Source organism: Haemaphysalis longicornis, unplaced genomic scaffold, assembly GCF_048455015.1.
Source record: "Haemaphysalis longicornis isolate Haplotype H1 unplaced genomic scaffold, Haemaphysalis longicornis Haplotype H1 scaffold_6, whole genome shotgun sequence".
Taxonomy (NCBI): domain Eukaryota; kingdom Metazoa; phylum Arthropoda; class Arachnida; order Ixodida; family Ixodidae; genus Haemaphysalis; species Haemaphysalis longicornis.
The window spans coordinates 83,484,473-83,502,561 of record NW_027526407.1 but is presented as its reverse complement, the minus strand read 5'-3'; the positions used below and the strand labels follow the sequence as shown (position 1 = coordinate 83,502,561).

Here is an 18,089-nt window from a genome sequence, read left to right as displayed (position 1 = left end):
TTGTCGTGTTGTTGGACACAAAAGCACTGAACAACAAAATCATTTTTACCGTAAATAGATTATGATAAAAAAGAACTTTCAATTATTTAGCGCAAATCCAGAGCGCACAGAGATCTTTTAATTGAAAACACTTTTTAAAATGACTGTTCTAGCAGAAAATAAAACTGAAGCCTCCTGAATAATTGCTACATACGATTCAACAACGTTGCCGATACATTTTACGGCGGCGGCATTCACGGGAGCCTTTTCGCGGCTCCAGTGAATCAGATCGGCGTACACGTCGTAAGGCGTCCCGCAGTAGCTTCGAAAACCAAGCGGTTTAAATAGTCATAACAGTTCAAATCTTGTGAAGCGCTGGCGCCATGCAGTCAAGTTTGCCGATCAAGCGCAGCGCCATCTACCGCGCCTCCGCGCAACACTAGAGAGTTATAGCAGATCGGAAAAACGGTTCCGGTACGGTACACGGTAGCCGCTACGGGACCGTACCGGGAAGGCTCGTTTTTAGAGTTATAGCAGACCGTAACTACCGGCCATGCTACCGTGACTGGGAGCGACTTGTGTTGTATGTCGTTTGGCAATTTTTCGTGAGTCTGTGGCGCTTCCTGTGCTGAAATATTAGTTTTCAGTTCTCAAAAGCGCTAAAGACAGTATTAGAAATAAAAAAAAAAAAAACATCCAACGCCCCTACGGAGATTCGAACTGCGACTGCGTGAACATGGAGCGGCATTTTAACTCTACGCCATTTCAATAGATGGCGCCAGTAGGTCAAGCTCAGTACACACGGCTGGCTGTTTCTAGTTTTTCGTTGTATTTGAGAGTCCCTCGCACTGATACCGCCTGTTCCTCACTCGCCGATTTGTAGACGGGCCCCATGTTGCTGTTGATACTAGTTAAGTAGCCGTATCGCCTTTATTTAACCTAAAAGAAGCTATCGGACATGCGTCGTTCGACGACACAAGCCACGGCAGTTGGGCCGGGACCGTGTTTCGCTTGCTGCTTGAGCTGTCAGAATCGCGTGGATTTCACTTGTTGCAACCTCATTTTCCTTAAACGATCTCATATTTACAATCCGTTCGACTAGGCGTGAGCCAATCGTGCGTATCCTAAACTCTTCCAAAGCGGCCGCCCGCTTCCGAACGACGGACACGGTATGTCTCGGTACCGCGCGGCCAAGTCGCTCCGGTATACGGTAGGGTTCTGCGCATGCGCGGTGGCGTCCAGACGGTAGACGTTACCGTACCGGAACCGTTTTTCCGATCTGCTATAACTCTCTATTAGGTAGGCCAAGCCGCACCGTCCTGCCCGGCCGCCTGCTTTGGGCACTGTGCAGGCACCCTTGCAAAGGTGTCTATCAAGTGGTTAGGTGCGCTTCAGTTTGCGGAATACGCTGCAATGGCGACATGATAGAGTGGTATTGACCGATAGGCTTTGAAAGAAACAAAGCGCAAAAGGAACGCTACCGCCTTCGCTGCCCTGAATCGTCCGAGTTGGGAAGGCTGATCACAGCCTCACAGGCGGCACATGTTTCCGTGAAATTTTTAGAAAATACAACGGCGATGAGTGCCAAAGAGATTACATGCTGCTGTCAAAGTAAAGTATATCGGTCTGCCAGCCGTTAGTACTCATGAGCTTACAATAAATATCCCCTCTTAGCGAATACCGCGCGCATTGTCAGTATTTGCACGATGGTTGGTTTCTCTGCATCATGCGTGCGTGTTCCGCGGCGTTTATAATGAAAAATTCACGCGGCACGTAACACTCAGCTGTATTTTTAAATTGTGAGAGAACTAATTGATGGCTGCAACATCTCACCCCCTTTTTGGAAAAAAATATGATGTTTTTAACAAAAGTATGGCCATTTGTTTGAAACAAAAAGCTCCCACGAAATACCTACGTCAGTACAAGGGATAAAAACAAGGCATTTGGGATTTTTGCGCTGCAAATAAATGCTGTTCAATAAAACAAAGTCGTTTTAACGGGGCTCACAACTGCAACAGCAACTTCAGAGAACAATAAAAAATAACTGGAGTTTATGATGATTCTAATATTCGGATGCCCGGATACCAGCAAGGAAGAGATAGTCTTAAATCGTTCACGGGCATTCCTTGGCGGGCTTGCAGTGAAACCCGTGTACGTTTTGAATGTATTCACGGAAAAGGAGACGGAGGGCACAAAGGTTGCAGTCTACCCTCGCTCCTTTTGCTCCTGAGGCGATACTGCTTGACCTCGTGCACGCAGCAAGAAAACGTGCTCGCTCCCAGATATCGGCGTGGGACGAACTGGCACCAGCGGAAACGAACTGTCAGGGACGAAGAGCAGCATGCATGCTGGGATTATTTGGCGATCATTCAAGCCGTGAAATTGTAAATCGTCGTCAGGTTCCTTTCCAGGCCGCAGCGGCCGCTTTTCCGATACAGGCGAAAACCGAAAACGCCCGTGTGTTCGAGATTTCGGCGCACGTTAAAGATCCCCAGGTGGTAAAAATTGATCCCGACCCCTCAACTACGGCGCGCCTCATCGCCTGTCTGGCGTCGGCGCGTTGAACCGCACACTCAATCAATCGAAAATCGCCGCGAGTTGGTGCGCAGTTCTCAATGCTTCCCACTCGCCTGATCCACATTGAAGCCCGCGTATTTAAGGTAATTATACTTGGTTTCACGTAAATGCTAGTAGCACGTAGCGGAGCGTATGCAGACCGCACTACACCCAAACAATCGATCCTGTTAGACGGAGCACCGTACTCGCGAAACCACGGCGGTCCGATTAATAGTATGCGAACAAAACGGCTTCTTTCGAATGCGGTGAACAGCTAATTAATTTGTGCTTTCTAGCGGAAACACAAAATCACTGAAAAAACTATGTGCAAAGTGAAAACGTGCGCACGAAATGCTCCACCTGCTCTGGCTATGCGTGGCACTGGGAAGTCAATATCGCTTGCCCTCTCCTGCGTACGCGTAGTCACAGTTCAATACTTCAGCCTACTCCTAGTCCGGTGCGGTAGAATGACTGTGGTATGGAATAATCAATCTAACATTTAAAAATTGCGCATAATACATTCCATCTTTTTCCACCAAGCGAAAGCGCCACCGAAACCCGAGGACGCTGGCGAGTGGTGGCCGACCCAGTATTTTTCTTATTCCCCGATGGCGGCGCTGGGTGTCGCGGCTCAGTGTCGCCCTCCGCAGCGTCCGCGTTCGTTTAGTTGGGAACGCTCGTTGGGATTGGTTTTTACGATAGTAAGCGAAAACAAAAGTGGCAGTGCAACGCTGGCAACTGCGGGAGGAAAACAAGCACAAAAAAATGGCTGCGTATCTGCTTCTTTCGTTGCAAATGTCGTCAAAAGACGATAGTCTTTGTCGACTTTTGCCAAGTAAATGCCTCCCTTCGCCTTCCCGCTCTCCTCCCATGTTGTTCCTCTTGCATCGCGCTCCTCCCAAGGTAAAGACGCCATTGCCTAAATCATTTTAAATTTCCCGCGTTCCACTGCTCCAAAACGGGTGTCTCGATGCCAACGCTGCCGTACGGCGAAGACGCGCGTGAATCGAGGCGGCCTACTTCAACGTTTATAGAACCGCGTTTCCCTACTCCACGTGCGTTGCAAGCAGAACGTGGAACCTATCTAGTGGAACCTTTCGTAACTGTTGACGGTTGATTTCTTAAAATGGCGCCAGAAGCTATATTGGCGCGGGCGACAGCAAGAGACAGCGAAGTGAATTTTTTTTTCTGGAGTTGATGAAGTATTTACTTTCGCCAAAGTCACGCATGTATGATTTTTTATAAAGGAACACTGCAAACATCACTTCTGTATTAATTTGTTGTCTTATATTTGCGTAATGTCTTGTTCTTCTTCAACAATGTTGACAGGTATGAGTTACATTACACTGGACTTAGACGGGTAGATTTAGCTGTGACTATATAAGACTATTGCGCAGGCATTGTTTTACTTTGGCCGGGTGGCTGAATCGAGTCACAGACAGACAGACGGACAGACAGACAGACAGACATACAGACACCAAAATTTCTGCGTTTAAGTAGCCCAAGAAAGACTATCGTCTTTAAAAGAACACAACTCCCGCTGGCGCAGTTTCAGGCAGGGGGCCCGCGAGCGGGAGGCGGGAAATTTGGATGGTATTGGGTGGTAGCAATGAGTGGATAACGGCGCTACAGCCCGTTATGATGAATAACTGGTCTGCACTTCCAACAGCTTTCACGCTGAGTGGAACGGCTTTATATTTCTTCTCCTGTTAAGTTCGGGCTCCGCATGTAATTAATGAAGGCCGCCGCTGGACCATGTATTGGCGTCGCCTCCGCTGGTAGCTACGATCCTGTGTCTCTTTCATGTAGCCGCACGGACGCCTAGTTCGGAGCCGACGAGAGCGTGTTTTGTGCCCGTCCTTTTGTGTGTCAAAAGACGGGGGCGATTAGCTTGAGTACCTCTGTCGCGTCGGAGGTGGCTGGGTCATTCGGCATGACAAGCCGACGAGAAGCTGAATGATGGTGTGTCTCATAGTATTGGAAAGGCGCGCGGTGTAAGTTTTTGAGCATCTGCGACGTAGGCGGAGGCGCTGGTCGTTGACGGGTCGTTCGCCTTGAAGACGATCGCTTGGGCCTGAAGCGCCTCTTCCCGGGGGACAGACGGCAGGCGGCGGCGTCCTTAGTCTGGGAGGGGATTAGCAATGACTCCCGCATTGTCCCGACGCGCGCGCAGACGAGGGGGCAGGGCAGACGCGGGGGGATGTTAGCCTCGCAAAGACCGCTGTAAGCCTTCCGCTTGGCCTTTGAGCAGAGGCCACCCTGTTGAACGTAATGATGCATCCACTCTGCACGGTCAGTGACCTTAGGCCGCAGACGTCCTGTATTTGCTTGTCGGGTGTAATAGCGTGCGTGGGAAACGCACTATGAGTGCATAGGAGAGAGTGTTGAGTCACGTGACCGCAGGTGGGGACACGTGTGTGATTGGCTGGTTCCTGTGGCCAATCAATGGGTTTCTATTAATTGTTTAAAGGGTTTTTCTCTCTTTCTTGTACGCCCCCTTTTTGGAGGCCGGGTTTTTTTTATCAAAACCGGAGTGTTGGGTTTTCTGGGAGGTCGGTCGAGAGGGGATCTAGTTCAGTATAGATCTCGGCCGAACAGGCTGCTGCTGGCAGAGTGACAATGTAACCGTCACTCTGACCTGATGTAAAGTTGGAGTAATGTAAATATTGTAAATATACCTAATATCCAGCACGGAAGGCAGTCCTCATCCCTCACCCGCTCCAAGCATCGGTCGTCGGTCATCGGAGCGAGTAGAGATCGTCCTCTCGGCTCGCGCATAAAAAGAACATCACTATTTCGTCTCCATCAGTTCGCCAAGAAGATGGAGAGGCGAAATTTAACTGGCGCAGTCGACAGGATGACCACGACCATGGGCTGGAGCTTGTGGGGCATTGCGGAGAGACTCCTTCAACGCAAGGTTCGGCTCCGACCAACGACGAGCCAGACTCCAAGCATCGACGGGGTGACACCTCAGCGGGAGGCCTCGTGAGCTTCGGCTCAGTGCGGCAGCAGCCGCGATTCAACGGCAACGGGGCGACACCTCAGCGGGAAGCCTCGTGGGCTCCGGCCCAGGGCGGCGTAAGCCGTGGTTCAACGGGGCGACACCTCAGCGGGAGACCTCGTGGGCTCTGGCCCAGGGCGGCGTAAGCCGCGGTTCAACGGGGCGACACCTCAGCGGGAGGCCTCGTGGGCTCTGGCCCAGGGCGGCGTAAGCCGCGGTTCAACGGGGCGACACCTCAGTGGGAGGCCTCGTGGGCTCTGGCCCAGGGCGGCGTAAGCCGCGGTTCAACGGGGCGCCACCTCAGCGGGAGGCCTCGTGGGCTCTGGCCCAGGGCGGCGCAAGCCGCGGTTCAACGGGGCGACACCTCAGCGGGAGGCCTCGTGGGCTCTGGCCCGGGGCAGCGTAAGCCGCGGTTCAACGGGGCGCCACCTCAGCGGGAGGCCTCGTGGGCTCTGGCCCAGGGCGGCGTAAGCCGTGGTTCAACGGGGCGACACCTCAGCGGGAGGCCTCGTGGGCTCTGGCCCAGGGCGGCGCAAGCCGCGGTTCAACGGGGCGCCACCTCAGCGGGAGGCCTCGTGGGCTCTGGCCCGGGGCAGCGTAAGCCGCGGTTCAACGGGGCGCCACCTCAGCGGGAGGCCTCGTGGGCTCTGGCTCAGGGCGGCGTAAGCCGTGGTTCAACGGGGCGACACCTCAGCGGGAGGCCTCGTGGGCTCTGGCCCAGGGCGGCGCAAGCCGCGGTTCAACGGGGCGCCACCTCAGCGGGAGGCCTCGTGGGCTCTGGCCCAAGGCGGCGTAAGCCGCGGTTCAACGGGGCGACACCTCAGCGGAGGCCTCGTGGGCTCTGGCCCAGGGCGGCGCAAGCCGCGGTTCAACGGGGCGACACCTCAGCGGGAGGCCTCGTGGGCTCTGGCCCAGGGCGGCGTAAGCCGCGGTTTAACGGGGCGACACCTCAGCGGGAGGCCTCGTGGGCTCTGGCCCAGGGCGGCGTAAGCCGCGGTTCAACGGGGCGACACCTCAGCGGGAGGCCTCGTGGGCTCTGGCCCAGGGCGGCGTAAGCCGCGGTTTAACGGGGCGACACCTCAGCGGGAGGCCTCGTAGGCTCTGGCCCAGGGCGGCGTAAGCCGCGGTTCAACGGGGCGACACCTCAGCGGGAGGCCTCGTGGGCTCTGGCCTAGGGCGGCGTAAGCCGCGGTTCAATGGGGCGACACCTCAGCGGGAGGCCTCGTGGGCTCTGGCCCAGGGCGGCGCAAGCCGCGGTTCAACGGGGCGACACCTCAGCGGGAGGCCTCGTTGGCTCTGGCCCAGGGCGGCGCAAGCCGCGGTTCAACGGGGCGACACCTCAGCGGGAGGCCTCGTGGGCTCTGGCCCAGGGAGCACGGCCCCATCCCCGCGGCGAGAGCGGCGCATCGGGTCCACGAGCTGCTGCACCAGCGACAGTGCGACCCGGCCGAACCCGGAGCGGATACAGGTGGGCCCTGACTTACTTTCTCCGGGTTCACCATGGCCACTATGCTGACGGGATGCCGCGGCACCGACCGAAAGGTTAGTGCCATTGTGCTCGAGATTGAGGAGTTGAAAGCGGAGATAGCTCTCAAAAATGCCCAGCACGCTTTAGAAAAAGCACGGCTAGCGGGTAGCCCGTCCGCATGGGCAGCTGAAGAGCTTAGCGCTCAATTAGCCCAAGGGCGAGCGGAGATCGCTTATGAAAAAGTGAAGCTTCACAAGATTGGTGGCCTCGAAGAGGACGCCAACGTTTTCACGGTGTTTGTTCCCTCGTGGGCGCTTCGAGCGCCACGGGGTAAGGAGAGTGGGAATGTAGTGGAGGTGGCCGAAGCCACCCCAGTTGTTGGGCAACACGGTAGCGTTCCCACTGCTACAGAGGAGATTGTGGAATCTGGTGAGACATATGTCTTAGCTGCAGCAATTCTGTCTGTTGCGGCGGGCAGTGTTGCCGTGGCCACGCAGGAAAATGTCGAGAGTAGCACCGCCCAATGCGCCGACATAGATTCCGCGGCCGACCGCGAGGAGCCCCGCGTGGATGAGCTAATGCAGAGATTGAGCGAAGCTGCAGAAAGCATTCTCATCTCGGAGGAGGCAGAGGAAGCGCAGGGGTCGGGCAAGGGCAGCTTCCGTGCGCGAAGCATGAATGCGCAGGGGGTCCGCGGCGTCTTGCGCGTAGCTCGATTCCGACACGCCCGAGAACGCGGAAGGCGGCGGCAGGTGTGGCGGCGCAGGTGCGACATCGTCGTACGCGCTATCGCCGCGTAAGGTGTTCCTTTTCTCCCGGGAGCACGGGACACCGCGAGCCACACCAGGGTTTGCTTAGAATCAGCTGGTGGCGCATGAAACGTAACCAGCTTCCGTGCGACGGTCGGTGTGTGCCGCCGTGGAAAGGGGTGTTTGCGCTGAATAGTAGTGTGCAGTGCTAGACAGAACGGTTCAGTGTTGTTTGCCGCACACGTAGTTGTTTGCGTTTTTTTTTGTTTTTTTTTTCTAGGTGTGTAGGGTTCACCCAGATGAGGATTATTGTTAGTTTGACCTCTACTGTCGTTCTCCCCCTTGTAGTTAGTTTTCTTTTTGGTGTGTGCATGTTTTGGTTGCGTTCAGCTGTCGTAAGGCATGTAATTTGCGAGTAGCGCAGTTTGGCGGTTTTAACGCTGTCTTCTTGTGAAGCAGAGCCGCGGTTACAGCACGGTAGGGAGTGTACCTTTGGGTACAATGGCGAGTGCCGTTGGCATGTGGTCATGGTGGGCCATGGAATGTGCAGGTAGGGCCCCCTTGTGGCGCTTGTGTGCGAACTAGTGCCTGAAGTACTGAAAAGTGAACTTTCAGTATATCGCATGTGGACAGCAAGTGAACTGCAAGCGGGACGAACAATCTGTGTCGCATTCTGAAAGAACAGGTGTCCGCGAGTGCGTGAAGAGACGCTGAACTTCTTTAGATGTTTTTTTTTGTACAGGAGTAGCCTCTTTTGGTACGTTTGGTTTTGTTCGGATGTTTTTTTTTCTTTCTTTAGAGTGAAAGAATGTTCCTGCATGCGCTTAACGTTTAAGAGTGGATGGTGTCATTCATTCAGTTGTCAGGTTCGAACATTTATACCCTTCGTGGGGTTGGTTGCCTTTAATGGTAGAGGGTGCCACGAGTTTGTTCTCACGGGCCCTGTAGTTGAGCGTTTTCGTTTATTGTTTGATGTTGCGCAAGCCATGGCTAGGCCAAGGCACTGAGTATGTCGTGTTGTATCCGTTTTTGGTGCAGTTGGCCAGCACGTTGTGCTGGTTGGGTTGGTGTGTGCCGGGGTAATTTTTTTTGTTGTACTGTATTGTACTCGCGTTGTATTGTACTTGCGTAACGGCTTGAGTGTGTTTTTTTAGTTCTGGCTCTGCAGTAAGACATAACGTGCAGGAGAGTTAATGTTGTACGTACAGCTAGTGTACGGACAACATTCTTAGTGCGGAGCTAGGAAGTTCGGACTCCGCATGTAATTAATGAAGGCCGCCGCTGGCCCATGTATTGGCGTCGCCTCCGCTGGTAGCTACGATCCTGTGTCTCTTTCATGTAGCCGCACGGACGCCTAGTTCGGAGCCGCCGAGAGCGTGTTTTGTGCCCGTCCTTTTGTGTGTCAAAAGACGGGGGCGATTAGCTTGAGTACCTCTGTCGCGTCGGAGGTGGCTGGGTCATTCGGCATGACAAGCCGACGAGAAACTGAATGACGGTGTGTCTCATAGTATCGGAAAGGCGCGCGGTGTAAGTTTTTGAGCATCTGCGACGTCGGCGGAGGCGCTGGTCGTTGACGGGTCGTTCGCCTTGAAGACGATCGCTTGGGCCTGAAGCGCCTCTTCCCGGGGGACAGACGGCAGGCGGCGGCGTCCTTAGTCTGGGAGGGGATTAGCGACGACTCCCGAATTGTCCCGACGCGCGCGCAGACGAGGGGGCAGGGCAGACGCGGGGGGATGTTAGCCTCGCAAAGACCGCTGTAAGCCTTCCGCTTGGCCTTTGAGCAGAGGCCACCCTGTTGAACGTAATGATGCATCCACTCCGCACGGTCAGTGACCTTAGGCCGCAGACGTCCTGTATTTGCTTGTCGGGTGCAATAGCGTGCGTGGGAAACGCACTATGAGTGCATAGGAGAGAGTGCTTAGTCACGTGACCGCAGGTGGGGACACGTGTGTGATTGGCTGGTTCCTGTGGCCAATCAATGGGTTTCTATTGATTGTTTAAATGGTTTTTCTCTCTTTCTTGTACGCCCCCTTTTTGGAGGCGGGGTTTTTGTTATCAAAACCGGAGTGTTGGGTTTTCTCGGAGGTCGGTCGAGAGGGGATCTAGTTCAGTATAGATCTCGGCCGAACAGGCTGCTGCTGGCAGAGTGACAATGTAACCGTCACTCTGACCTGATGTAAAGTTGGAGTAATGTAAATATTGTAAATAAACCTAATATCCAGCAAGGAAGGCAGTCCTCATCCCTCACCCGCTCCAAGCATCGGTCGTCGGTCATCGGAGCGAGTCGAGATCATCCTCTCGGCTCGCGCATCAAAAGAACATCACTATTTCGTCTCCATCAGTTCGCCAAGAAGATGGAGAGGCGAAATTTAACTTTTCCCTTCACCCGAATTTTACTTGCCGCGGAATAGAATTAAGGCTGCGGACAGTGCCTTGTGAATAGTCCTGTTGGTGTTGTGTTTCATACGCCTGGCAGGGCATAGTGCGGTGTGTTCCCTGTGGCCTTATGTCACGCCCGTCAATCGTTGAAGTGAAGTTCATGTGGCTACGGCTCGGTGTATTTTTCACGCCCGAGAAGAAAAAGATTAGCTCCAATCCACGCTGTGAAGGTGGTTGGAAAGCAAAGCTGATACCCACAGCAATTGACCATGCGCCGTTGGGATTAAGATTAGGAAAAACTTTATTTGTGCCTACAAAACGGTGGTTTTTAAGCGCCATGACGCGGGCCCGGCGTCATCCTAGGGTTTGCTGTTGCCAATGCTTCCCGTTGCTGGGTCGCCTAGTCTGTGCTTTTCCAGCGCACCCCGGACTTGCTGGTTCGTGAATTCACAGACGTGGCTCTAGCAGCATGTGTTGGATCTTGCTTACAGCGCTCTCGATAGAGACGTTACTGTTATTCTCGTCCAGCTTTGTATTCCCTCTTTTCTTCTGCAGTTTACACTTCCCGTGGTCTTCCCATGGCAGCCTGCGATGAACCGAAGGCGTCGCTAGAGCGGTTACGCTTTATCCGTTACCTGGGATTCACGGTGGTGGTGTCCTGAACGCAGCAGCGCCGGCAGCCACGGTCGGGCTAGAGCGGCGGACGCCGCCGTTGTATCCTGACCGTGCGTCGCCAGAAAGAAAACGGAGAGGCGCGTCTTTTGAAGGGTGAGGAGGAGGGTGGCACGCGCGGCTACTGCGTCCTCTCTCTCACTGCCTCGCCCTCATTCTTGTTTCATGTGTCGCCTCCAAGGCACCCTCCCCGTCTCCAGCCGCTGAACGAAAACCAGCGTCTGTCTCCCCGTCTCCACGTGTGGACGTAGCTCGCTCCGCTTCTCGTCGGGGCCAGGCTCGATCCGTGGCAGTGCCAGCAGTTTTATTTAGCCTGGTTGGAATATTTTTTGGGGCGCACGCGAGGAAACCGCTGGCTGGTAGAGGTAGAAAGCTTTGCTGTAAGAAAAGGGACGCGAAGACTTTACAGAGCGCGAAGCTGGCGCCCACATCTATACTTCATTTCTTGTTTCGGCTAAGTTTAGGCGTGTTTATGCTTGGAAACTCGCGCGGCCAAGTTTACTGCACGGTTGTGCTTCGAGACTGGGTCAAGTTTTCTACGCTGTGTCGTCATCGTTAGCCTCCCACAGAACAACGGGTACACGGTCATTAAAGTAAAAACGCCCGTGTGTACGAGATTTCGGCGCACGTAAAGATCCCCAGGTGGTCAAAATTAATCCGGAGCCCTCCACTACGGCGCACCTCATCGCCTACGTTGCGTCGGCACGTTAAACCCTACAATCAATCAATGTACAACGTACGCGAGCTCGTAACTCCGGGCATTCTGCAACCGTTCCGCCGTTTCTACACCGGCGCGATATTCAGGATTGGACCGAAGCCGCCGCATCGGTTCTGGAGTAACGGTGCGGCGGCTTTCGCGCCATGTTTCCTCTTCTTCTCCTGACGCTCATCTTCTGTCGCCCCATCTCTCCCTCCGTCGGAGACCCGGCTGTTGCACCGCAAATGGATTTCAGAACTTGCCGCTGAAAGTTGTTTATGACTGGCAAGCCCGGATCGTTTCGTCCGCAGGCGTTCTCATCTCTTCCATAGCACACCGCGTTAGCACACGCTATAACCAGCGGCAACCGGCTTCGCGAACTCGGCATTTGTAGCAGGAGCTTTTCTGGGCTGCCCATTTCAAGCGCGAACGCACGCGAACTGTCGAGAAGAACAGCATGCGAGATATCACGCCACAAACGCTACGAAGGTAGACAGGTGCCGGCTCGCGCGATGACGTCATCGCTGGGAGAGGTTTTCCTGAGCACGTTCGCCGGCCCAACGCCAGCATAAGTTTTAACAGCATCTCTGCTTAAACTCCCGAGGACGCACGCGCCTCCGAAGCGTGTGGCTTTTAATAGCGAGAGGAGTTCCAAACATCCCGTAGTGTGCGTGCTATTAGCACGTGGTCACTACCGAAGTCGCATGCCGTTCAAGACATGATTTGGACCTCCAGCTTACACATCTCATCCCTTGGATATGCGTGTTGAGTAGATTGACTAATAGGCGCCATTTGCAAGATTAAACCATCACTTGGAACTGAAAATTATACACCTCGACACCTCGGTACACGCTTTGAGCAGATTATAATTATCAACAGGTACCATTTTCAAGATGTGTAGTCCAAATAAATGTGTTTGCGTGCATGTAGGTGCCTTTAGGGACGGACGCTGTCAATGCTCAAGAGAAACAAACAAAGGGCACCTCATATAACACCGGGTAAATATATAGTAATTTTGTCCTGACGTAGTGTTGTGCGTCATTTGGAGTGTTCCAGAACAGCTAAAATTGCTGCCTGAATTCATATATGTACAGTCTTAGCAATACAATTTAAAGATTGGCGGCATAGAAAGGTTTTTCGGTGTCAGTTAAGACGCCAATTGTGTATTGCATGATTGCCGTTTAATTCAATGTTTGAGGTCTCGTTGGGGCACGGTTCTGCTTCAGCTGCCGATCTCAATCCATGCTGATTGTCTACAGATAAACTTTTCGAAGAACTGAGAGAAATGTCACTGTTTCTGGCGGTGGGCTATAGATGGCCGAAGAAGCCATAAAATTCAAAATAGAACTTCATGCATTCAAACACGCCCTCAGCTGCATTCTTTGTCCACCACCAGCCGAATGTGATATATTAACGGATTTGAAGACAGCGCTACAAACCCTACGGCAAGCCAGTTGCTTCAGCCTTCATGACCATGTATCCCGCGACGTCATCTACCTGCACCAGCTAGCCTACGTCGCCGGGCATTGTGTGACCTTACAATGAATACCCGCACATTGTGGCATTCCCGGCAAAGCAGATGAAGCGACTCGCAGAGCGCTACAACTGCGCAATGTAAGGAAAATTTTCTTTACAAAGCACGAGGCTGCAGCGCTAGCGAAGCAGCTTGTCATAGAGGAACGAAACCGCCTTTGGTCTTTCCCCGAAACTCATCACCCCTTTCTGTACCGTATAGACTCTGGCCTGAGAATGAGGCTCCCAGAGCGAATCCCACGTCAACTTGAGACGCTTTACCATCGTTTGCGCCTCAGCGCAGCACTTACGAACTCCTACCAACATCGCCTCGGTCAAACCACAAACTCTTATTGTGATAACTGGGGTTTGCCAGAAACTGTTGAACACATCCTATTAGAATGTCCGGCGTACAGCCAGGAAAGGAACCATCTCGCCAAGAAGATCGAGGGCCTCATCAACGGACTCATTGAAAGCTCTTCTTGGAACATGGTCATCGCCATCATCCCAGCGGAAAGTATTAGATGCAGTGTTTGATTATTTACAAGACATCGGCGTCGCAGAGGCAATGTAGAACTATACATCGTCATCCTGTGAGACAACCTGGGCTTTTACGTAACCCACGGAACACTCCATGTTACTTTGTTTTTTACCTCTTCCTTTTTTCCCCTCTCTTCCGTCCTGCTTCCTTTAGGGCCTTTATTGCCTTCACCATATCCCCGCAGAGTAGCATGTAGGCGAATAAATGCCGGCAGACCTCTATGCTTTCTTCTAATAAAGAGCTTTCTCTCTCTCACCATCTCCCCCAAAATAGATGGACAATAAAAACTTCCCCCACCTCCCCGAAGGGGATCGTGCGGAAATGCGAATGCATTGGGTGCACCGATGAGTGCGCTGCGGCAAGCAGTCACGGAGAGAGGCGCGCGCTCCACTGCATTTATATATATTTTTCTGAGCGCAGCGAGCGGAGAGAGGGTACGCGGAGAGGAGAGAGAGACCCGCGCAACACGCCCGCCCCGCGCGCGAGCTCTCTCCGCCGAGCTCCGCGATGCGAGCGAGCGCCCTCACACGCCTGAGCGCGCTCCTCCTCTCCACTCACTCTCCGCTACTCCGCCCGAGCTACGCGATGCGAGCGCACTCACACGCCGAGCGCGCTCCTCCTCTCCCCTTGCCCTCCGCTACTCCCGCCCGAGCTACCATGTGCTCCGGTTGCTAGGCGCGCCACAGCTGTCGCTAGGCGCACGCCGGCCAACGCACGACAACCCCCGACTAAGAAATGCATTCGCATTTAAAACAGGACGCAGTAAACACAGCGCCCTGCAGATGATCGCAGTTCTTCACCCTGGCACAGTCGAGCAGCTGCCATACCCTCCGGAGAGAGAGAGAATAGACTTTATTAAGAGCATCGTAATGTGGTGTGGGGTCCTTAGTCCAGGACTCTATTGGAGACCCCTGAGGGCCGTGGCGGCAGGGGTCTCCATGTCTCCGTAGACCGAACCTCGAAGTTCCCCGTTGCATGCCTTCCGTATGACAGCGTATGACAGGGCCTAGCGACTGTCTCGTATGGTGGCCGAAACTAGTCCGATGGTTTCCTGCGACGCCATAAACGGCTGTTATCCCCCTGGGATCCTCCAGGCCCTCGCAGAAGTGCCTCTACAGCCCGCGACGTCACCTTTAGCCCAAGCTATATTGACCCTCATGGTTCAGCTTTATTTCCTGCAGAACCAGACATATATGTATTTCGCGGATTCCAGGTTGACGCCATTCTCTGTGTAAGTATGATAGTCGTTCTTGCCCCACACCACGCGTGGCTCGAATTTGCGGAAGAGCACTGGCGTGATGCTGCTTGAGTGAAAAACCTTTCTGACGGACCGTCCTTCTAGACCGGGTCCAGCTGGAGCGGGGCTTTGGTAGGTGAAGTCGGTGATGCGGCGAGTAATGCCAGGACAACAGCTTCATGAAGCTGCGCGCTCGTAGCTAAGAACCAAATGAAAACATCACCTACCAGTTCGAGAAGCATGCATTCCCTCACTGGCTACGACCTGAAAAGGATGCTTAAGATACCTTCAATATTATGCATCGTATCGAAATAAGATATCCCGGCTGACACCCGGCTGACACCTTTCGACGTTTTATGCCCATAGTCGTGGCCGAGTGCAATGGACGAAGCTGCGAGCAGCGGTAACTGGAGAAGTCGCAAGAGCACGCAATAACAGCATAAAAGGACTAAGACAAAAGCGGGCCAGAATAAACATGACGCTCTGAGTCCTTCAAGATATGTATGTCTCCTGGTAGCACCGGTCGATCAATGCTCCTATCCGTCTGTGCTGTCCACTTGTGGGTGTTTTTTTTCACGTCAAAGGCATGGCTTTTTATGGCCTGACCTCTCAACAAACTGAAATGCTCGACCCTTATGTTTTTCTTTTGACCTCTCTGGAAATTCAGTAGCGAGGTGGACCTTTCAGTTCTAAGAATATTTTGGCATTTCGCAAACTGCCCTAAAATAGCACCTCCATATTTTAGAGCGATGTGCTTTTGAGAGCCACGATGTCGCGTGGTCGTAGCCGGTTGTTCTGCGGGAAATGTTATTAAGGTGCGAAGCATAGGTCTTCAAGAAACTTGGGTAGCGGCCGAATGTTTTGAGGGGGAATATAGCGAAGCGAATACAGCTTGGGAGAGGAGACACGATGCAACGCTGGAGTTTTAGGTGTTTTTTGTTGCTTATTTTGCTAACATGCGTACACTCGAAGGAAGAAAACCGTAAGTCGTTTACCACTTTAATTCTGGCTAAGCTGCTTAGCTGTTGTTCGAGGAATTAAAGGGCATTAAATGGTACGTCATAGGGCTTAGTGAGGTTAGTGAAGCCTGGTGAAGCCTTTACGGTGCTGAAGAATGGACACGTCCTATGTTACCGCGGTCTAGTGGATAGAAGCAAACTGGGAGTGGGATTTATAGTCAATAAAAGCATAGCTGGAAACATAGCAGAATACTATAGCATTAACGAAAGGGCAGCAGGTCTTGTAATTAGGCTCAATAAGAGGTACAAGTGCAAGGTGGTACAGGGCTATGCGCCCACATCCAGCCACGAAGACCAGGTAGTGGAACGCTTCTATGAAGATGTGGAATCGGCAATGGCCAAATTAAAAGCACAGTATACCGTAGTTATGGGGGACTTCAATGCTAAAGTACGCAAGAATCAGGCTGGAGACAAGGCAGTTGGGAACTATGGTCTGGGCTGTAGAAATAGCAGGGGGACTTACAAGTTGAGTTAGCAGGACGGAATACCCTACGCATAATGAATACCTTCTTCGGTAAACGGGAGAGCCGGAAGTGGACGTAGAGAAGCCCGAATGGGGACCCCAAAAATGAAATAGACATCATATTACGCGATAACCCTGGCGTCGTGAAGGTTGTGGAAGTGATCGGAAGAGTAAGGTGTAGTGACCACCGTATGGTAAGATCTCGAATTAGGCTAGATTTGATGAGGGACCATAACAAGCTAGTACGAAAGAATCCGATTTATGAGCTAACCGTAAGACGTAAAGTAGAAGAATTCAGGATCGCGCTGCAGAACCGATATTCAGCTCTTACCGAGGAAGCCGAGCTTACGACACAGGAAGCCAGTGACAACCTTACACGCATTATTACGGAATGTGAAGTAAAAGTCGGGGGCACGATGGCTAGACAGGATACTGGTAAACTTTCCCAGGAGACGAAAGATCTAATTCGGAAACGGCAAACCATGACAATCTCCTCCCCATCTGACAGAATAGAACTAGCGGAGCTTTCGATGTTAATCAATAAGCGTGAGACAGCTGACATACGTAAGTATAATATGGAGAGGATAGGAATACGCTGTAAAGAACGGAGGTAGCCTGAAAGCGGGAAAGAGGCGTCTTGGCGTGGGGAAAAATCAGATGCATGCACTTAAAGATAAGCAATGCAATGTCATCACAAATGGGGATAAAATAGTCACAGTGGCCGAGGAGTTCTATAGGGATCTGTAGAGTAGCAGGGACATCCAGGATAATGCTGAACGAGAAAGTAGTTCAAAGGAGATAGACATTCAACCAGTAAAGGCCGAAGAAGAAAGGAAGGCTTTGAAAGAAATTAAAGGGGGCAAGGCACCTGGTGAGGATCAGATAACAGCAGACCTCTTGAAGGATGGCGGAGAAATTGTACTTGAAAAACTGGCAAACCTGCATACGCAATGTCTAATGACTGCAGGTGTACCGGAATCTTGGAAGAACGCGAACATCATCCTAACCCATAAGAAAGGTGAACTGAAGGTGGTGGTGGTGGTAAAAAACATTTTATTGAGCAGCCAAGGGAGCTGGAAAGGGACGTGGTCAGCCTCCTACGTCCAGGAGGCCGCGAGCCTGCACCGGGCTCGTTGCACCAGGGCGATTTGATGCTCCGGCGCTGAGCTGGTCAGCGCAAACTCCCACTGCTCAAGGGAGGGGGAGTGAATGGGGTGGGGGTGGTGGGGACATGAATACACAAGGTGGTAGGTTGTGAGAGGGATGTCACATTGTGGGCAGTTGTGGGGGAAAATGGACGGAGATATGTGGGAGAGGATAGTGTGGTTGTAGAAGGTTTCTGTTTGTAGACGCCGACATATGTGAGCTTGGTGGTTGGAGAGACTGTGGTGTGGAGGAGGGTATGTTCTTCTGATGTGTGTGTAGTGCGCGAGGAGGGAGCTGTAGGTAGAGTCCAGCGGAGTTAGGATTTCATGGTCAGAGATGAGGCGCCCGGCGGTGTCGGTCCTTGCGGTTGGGACTTGAAAAATTACAGGCCGATCAGCTTACTGTCAGTCGTCTACAAGGTACTTACCAAGGTAATCGCTAACAGAATTTCTGCAACCTTATATTTCAGTCAACCTAAAGAACAAGCAGGGTTCCGTAAAGGTTATTCAACAATGCACCATATTCACACGATCAATCAGGTGATAGAGAAGTGTGCTGAGTATACTGAACCCCTATATATAGCCTTCATAGATTATGAGAAAGAATTTGACTCGGTCGAAACCCTAGCAGTCATTAAGCATTGCGGAACCAGGGGGTAGATGGGCATTAT

At 52.7% G+C, this 18,089-nt stretch overlaps 1 protein-coding gene across 1 annotated transcript in view; it reads left to right on the top strand.

Annotated features, from left to right (window-relative positions):
- Positions 1-15,563: 15,563 nt before the first annotated feature.
- LOC144141727 (venom metalloproteinase antarease-like TtrivMP_A) overlaps positions 15,564-18,089 on the top strand; it is a 44,035-nt gene continuing 41,509 nt past the window's right edge. The window contains exon 1 of the mRNA XM_077673237.1: positions 15,564-15,773. Within this exon, the coding sequence (XP_077529363.1) occupies positions 15,701-15,773 (73 nt within the window). The 5' untranslated portion in view covers positions 15,564-15,700. The remainder of the gene's footprint in view (positions 15,774-18,089) is intronic.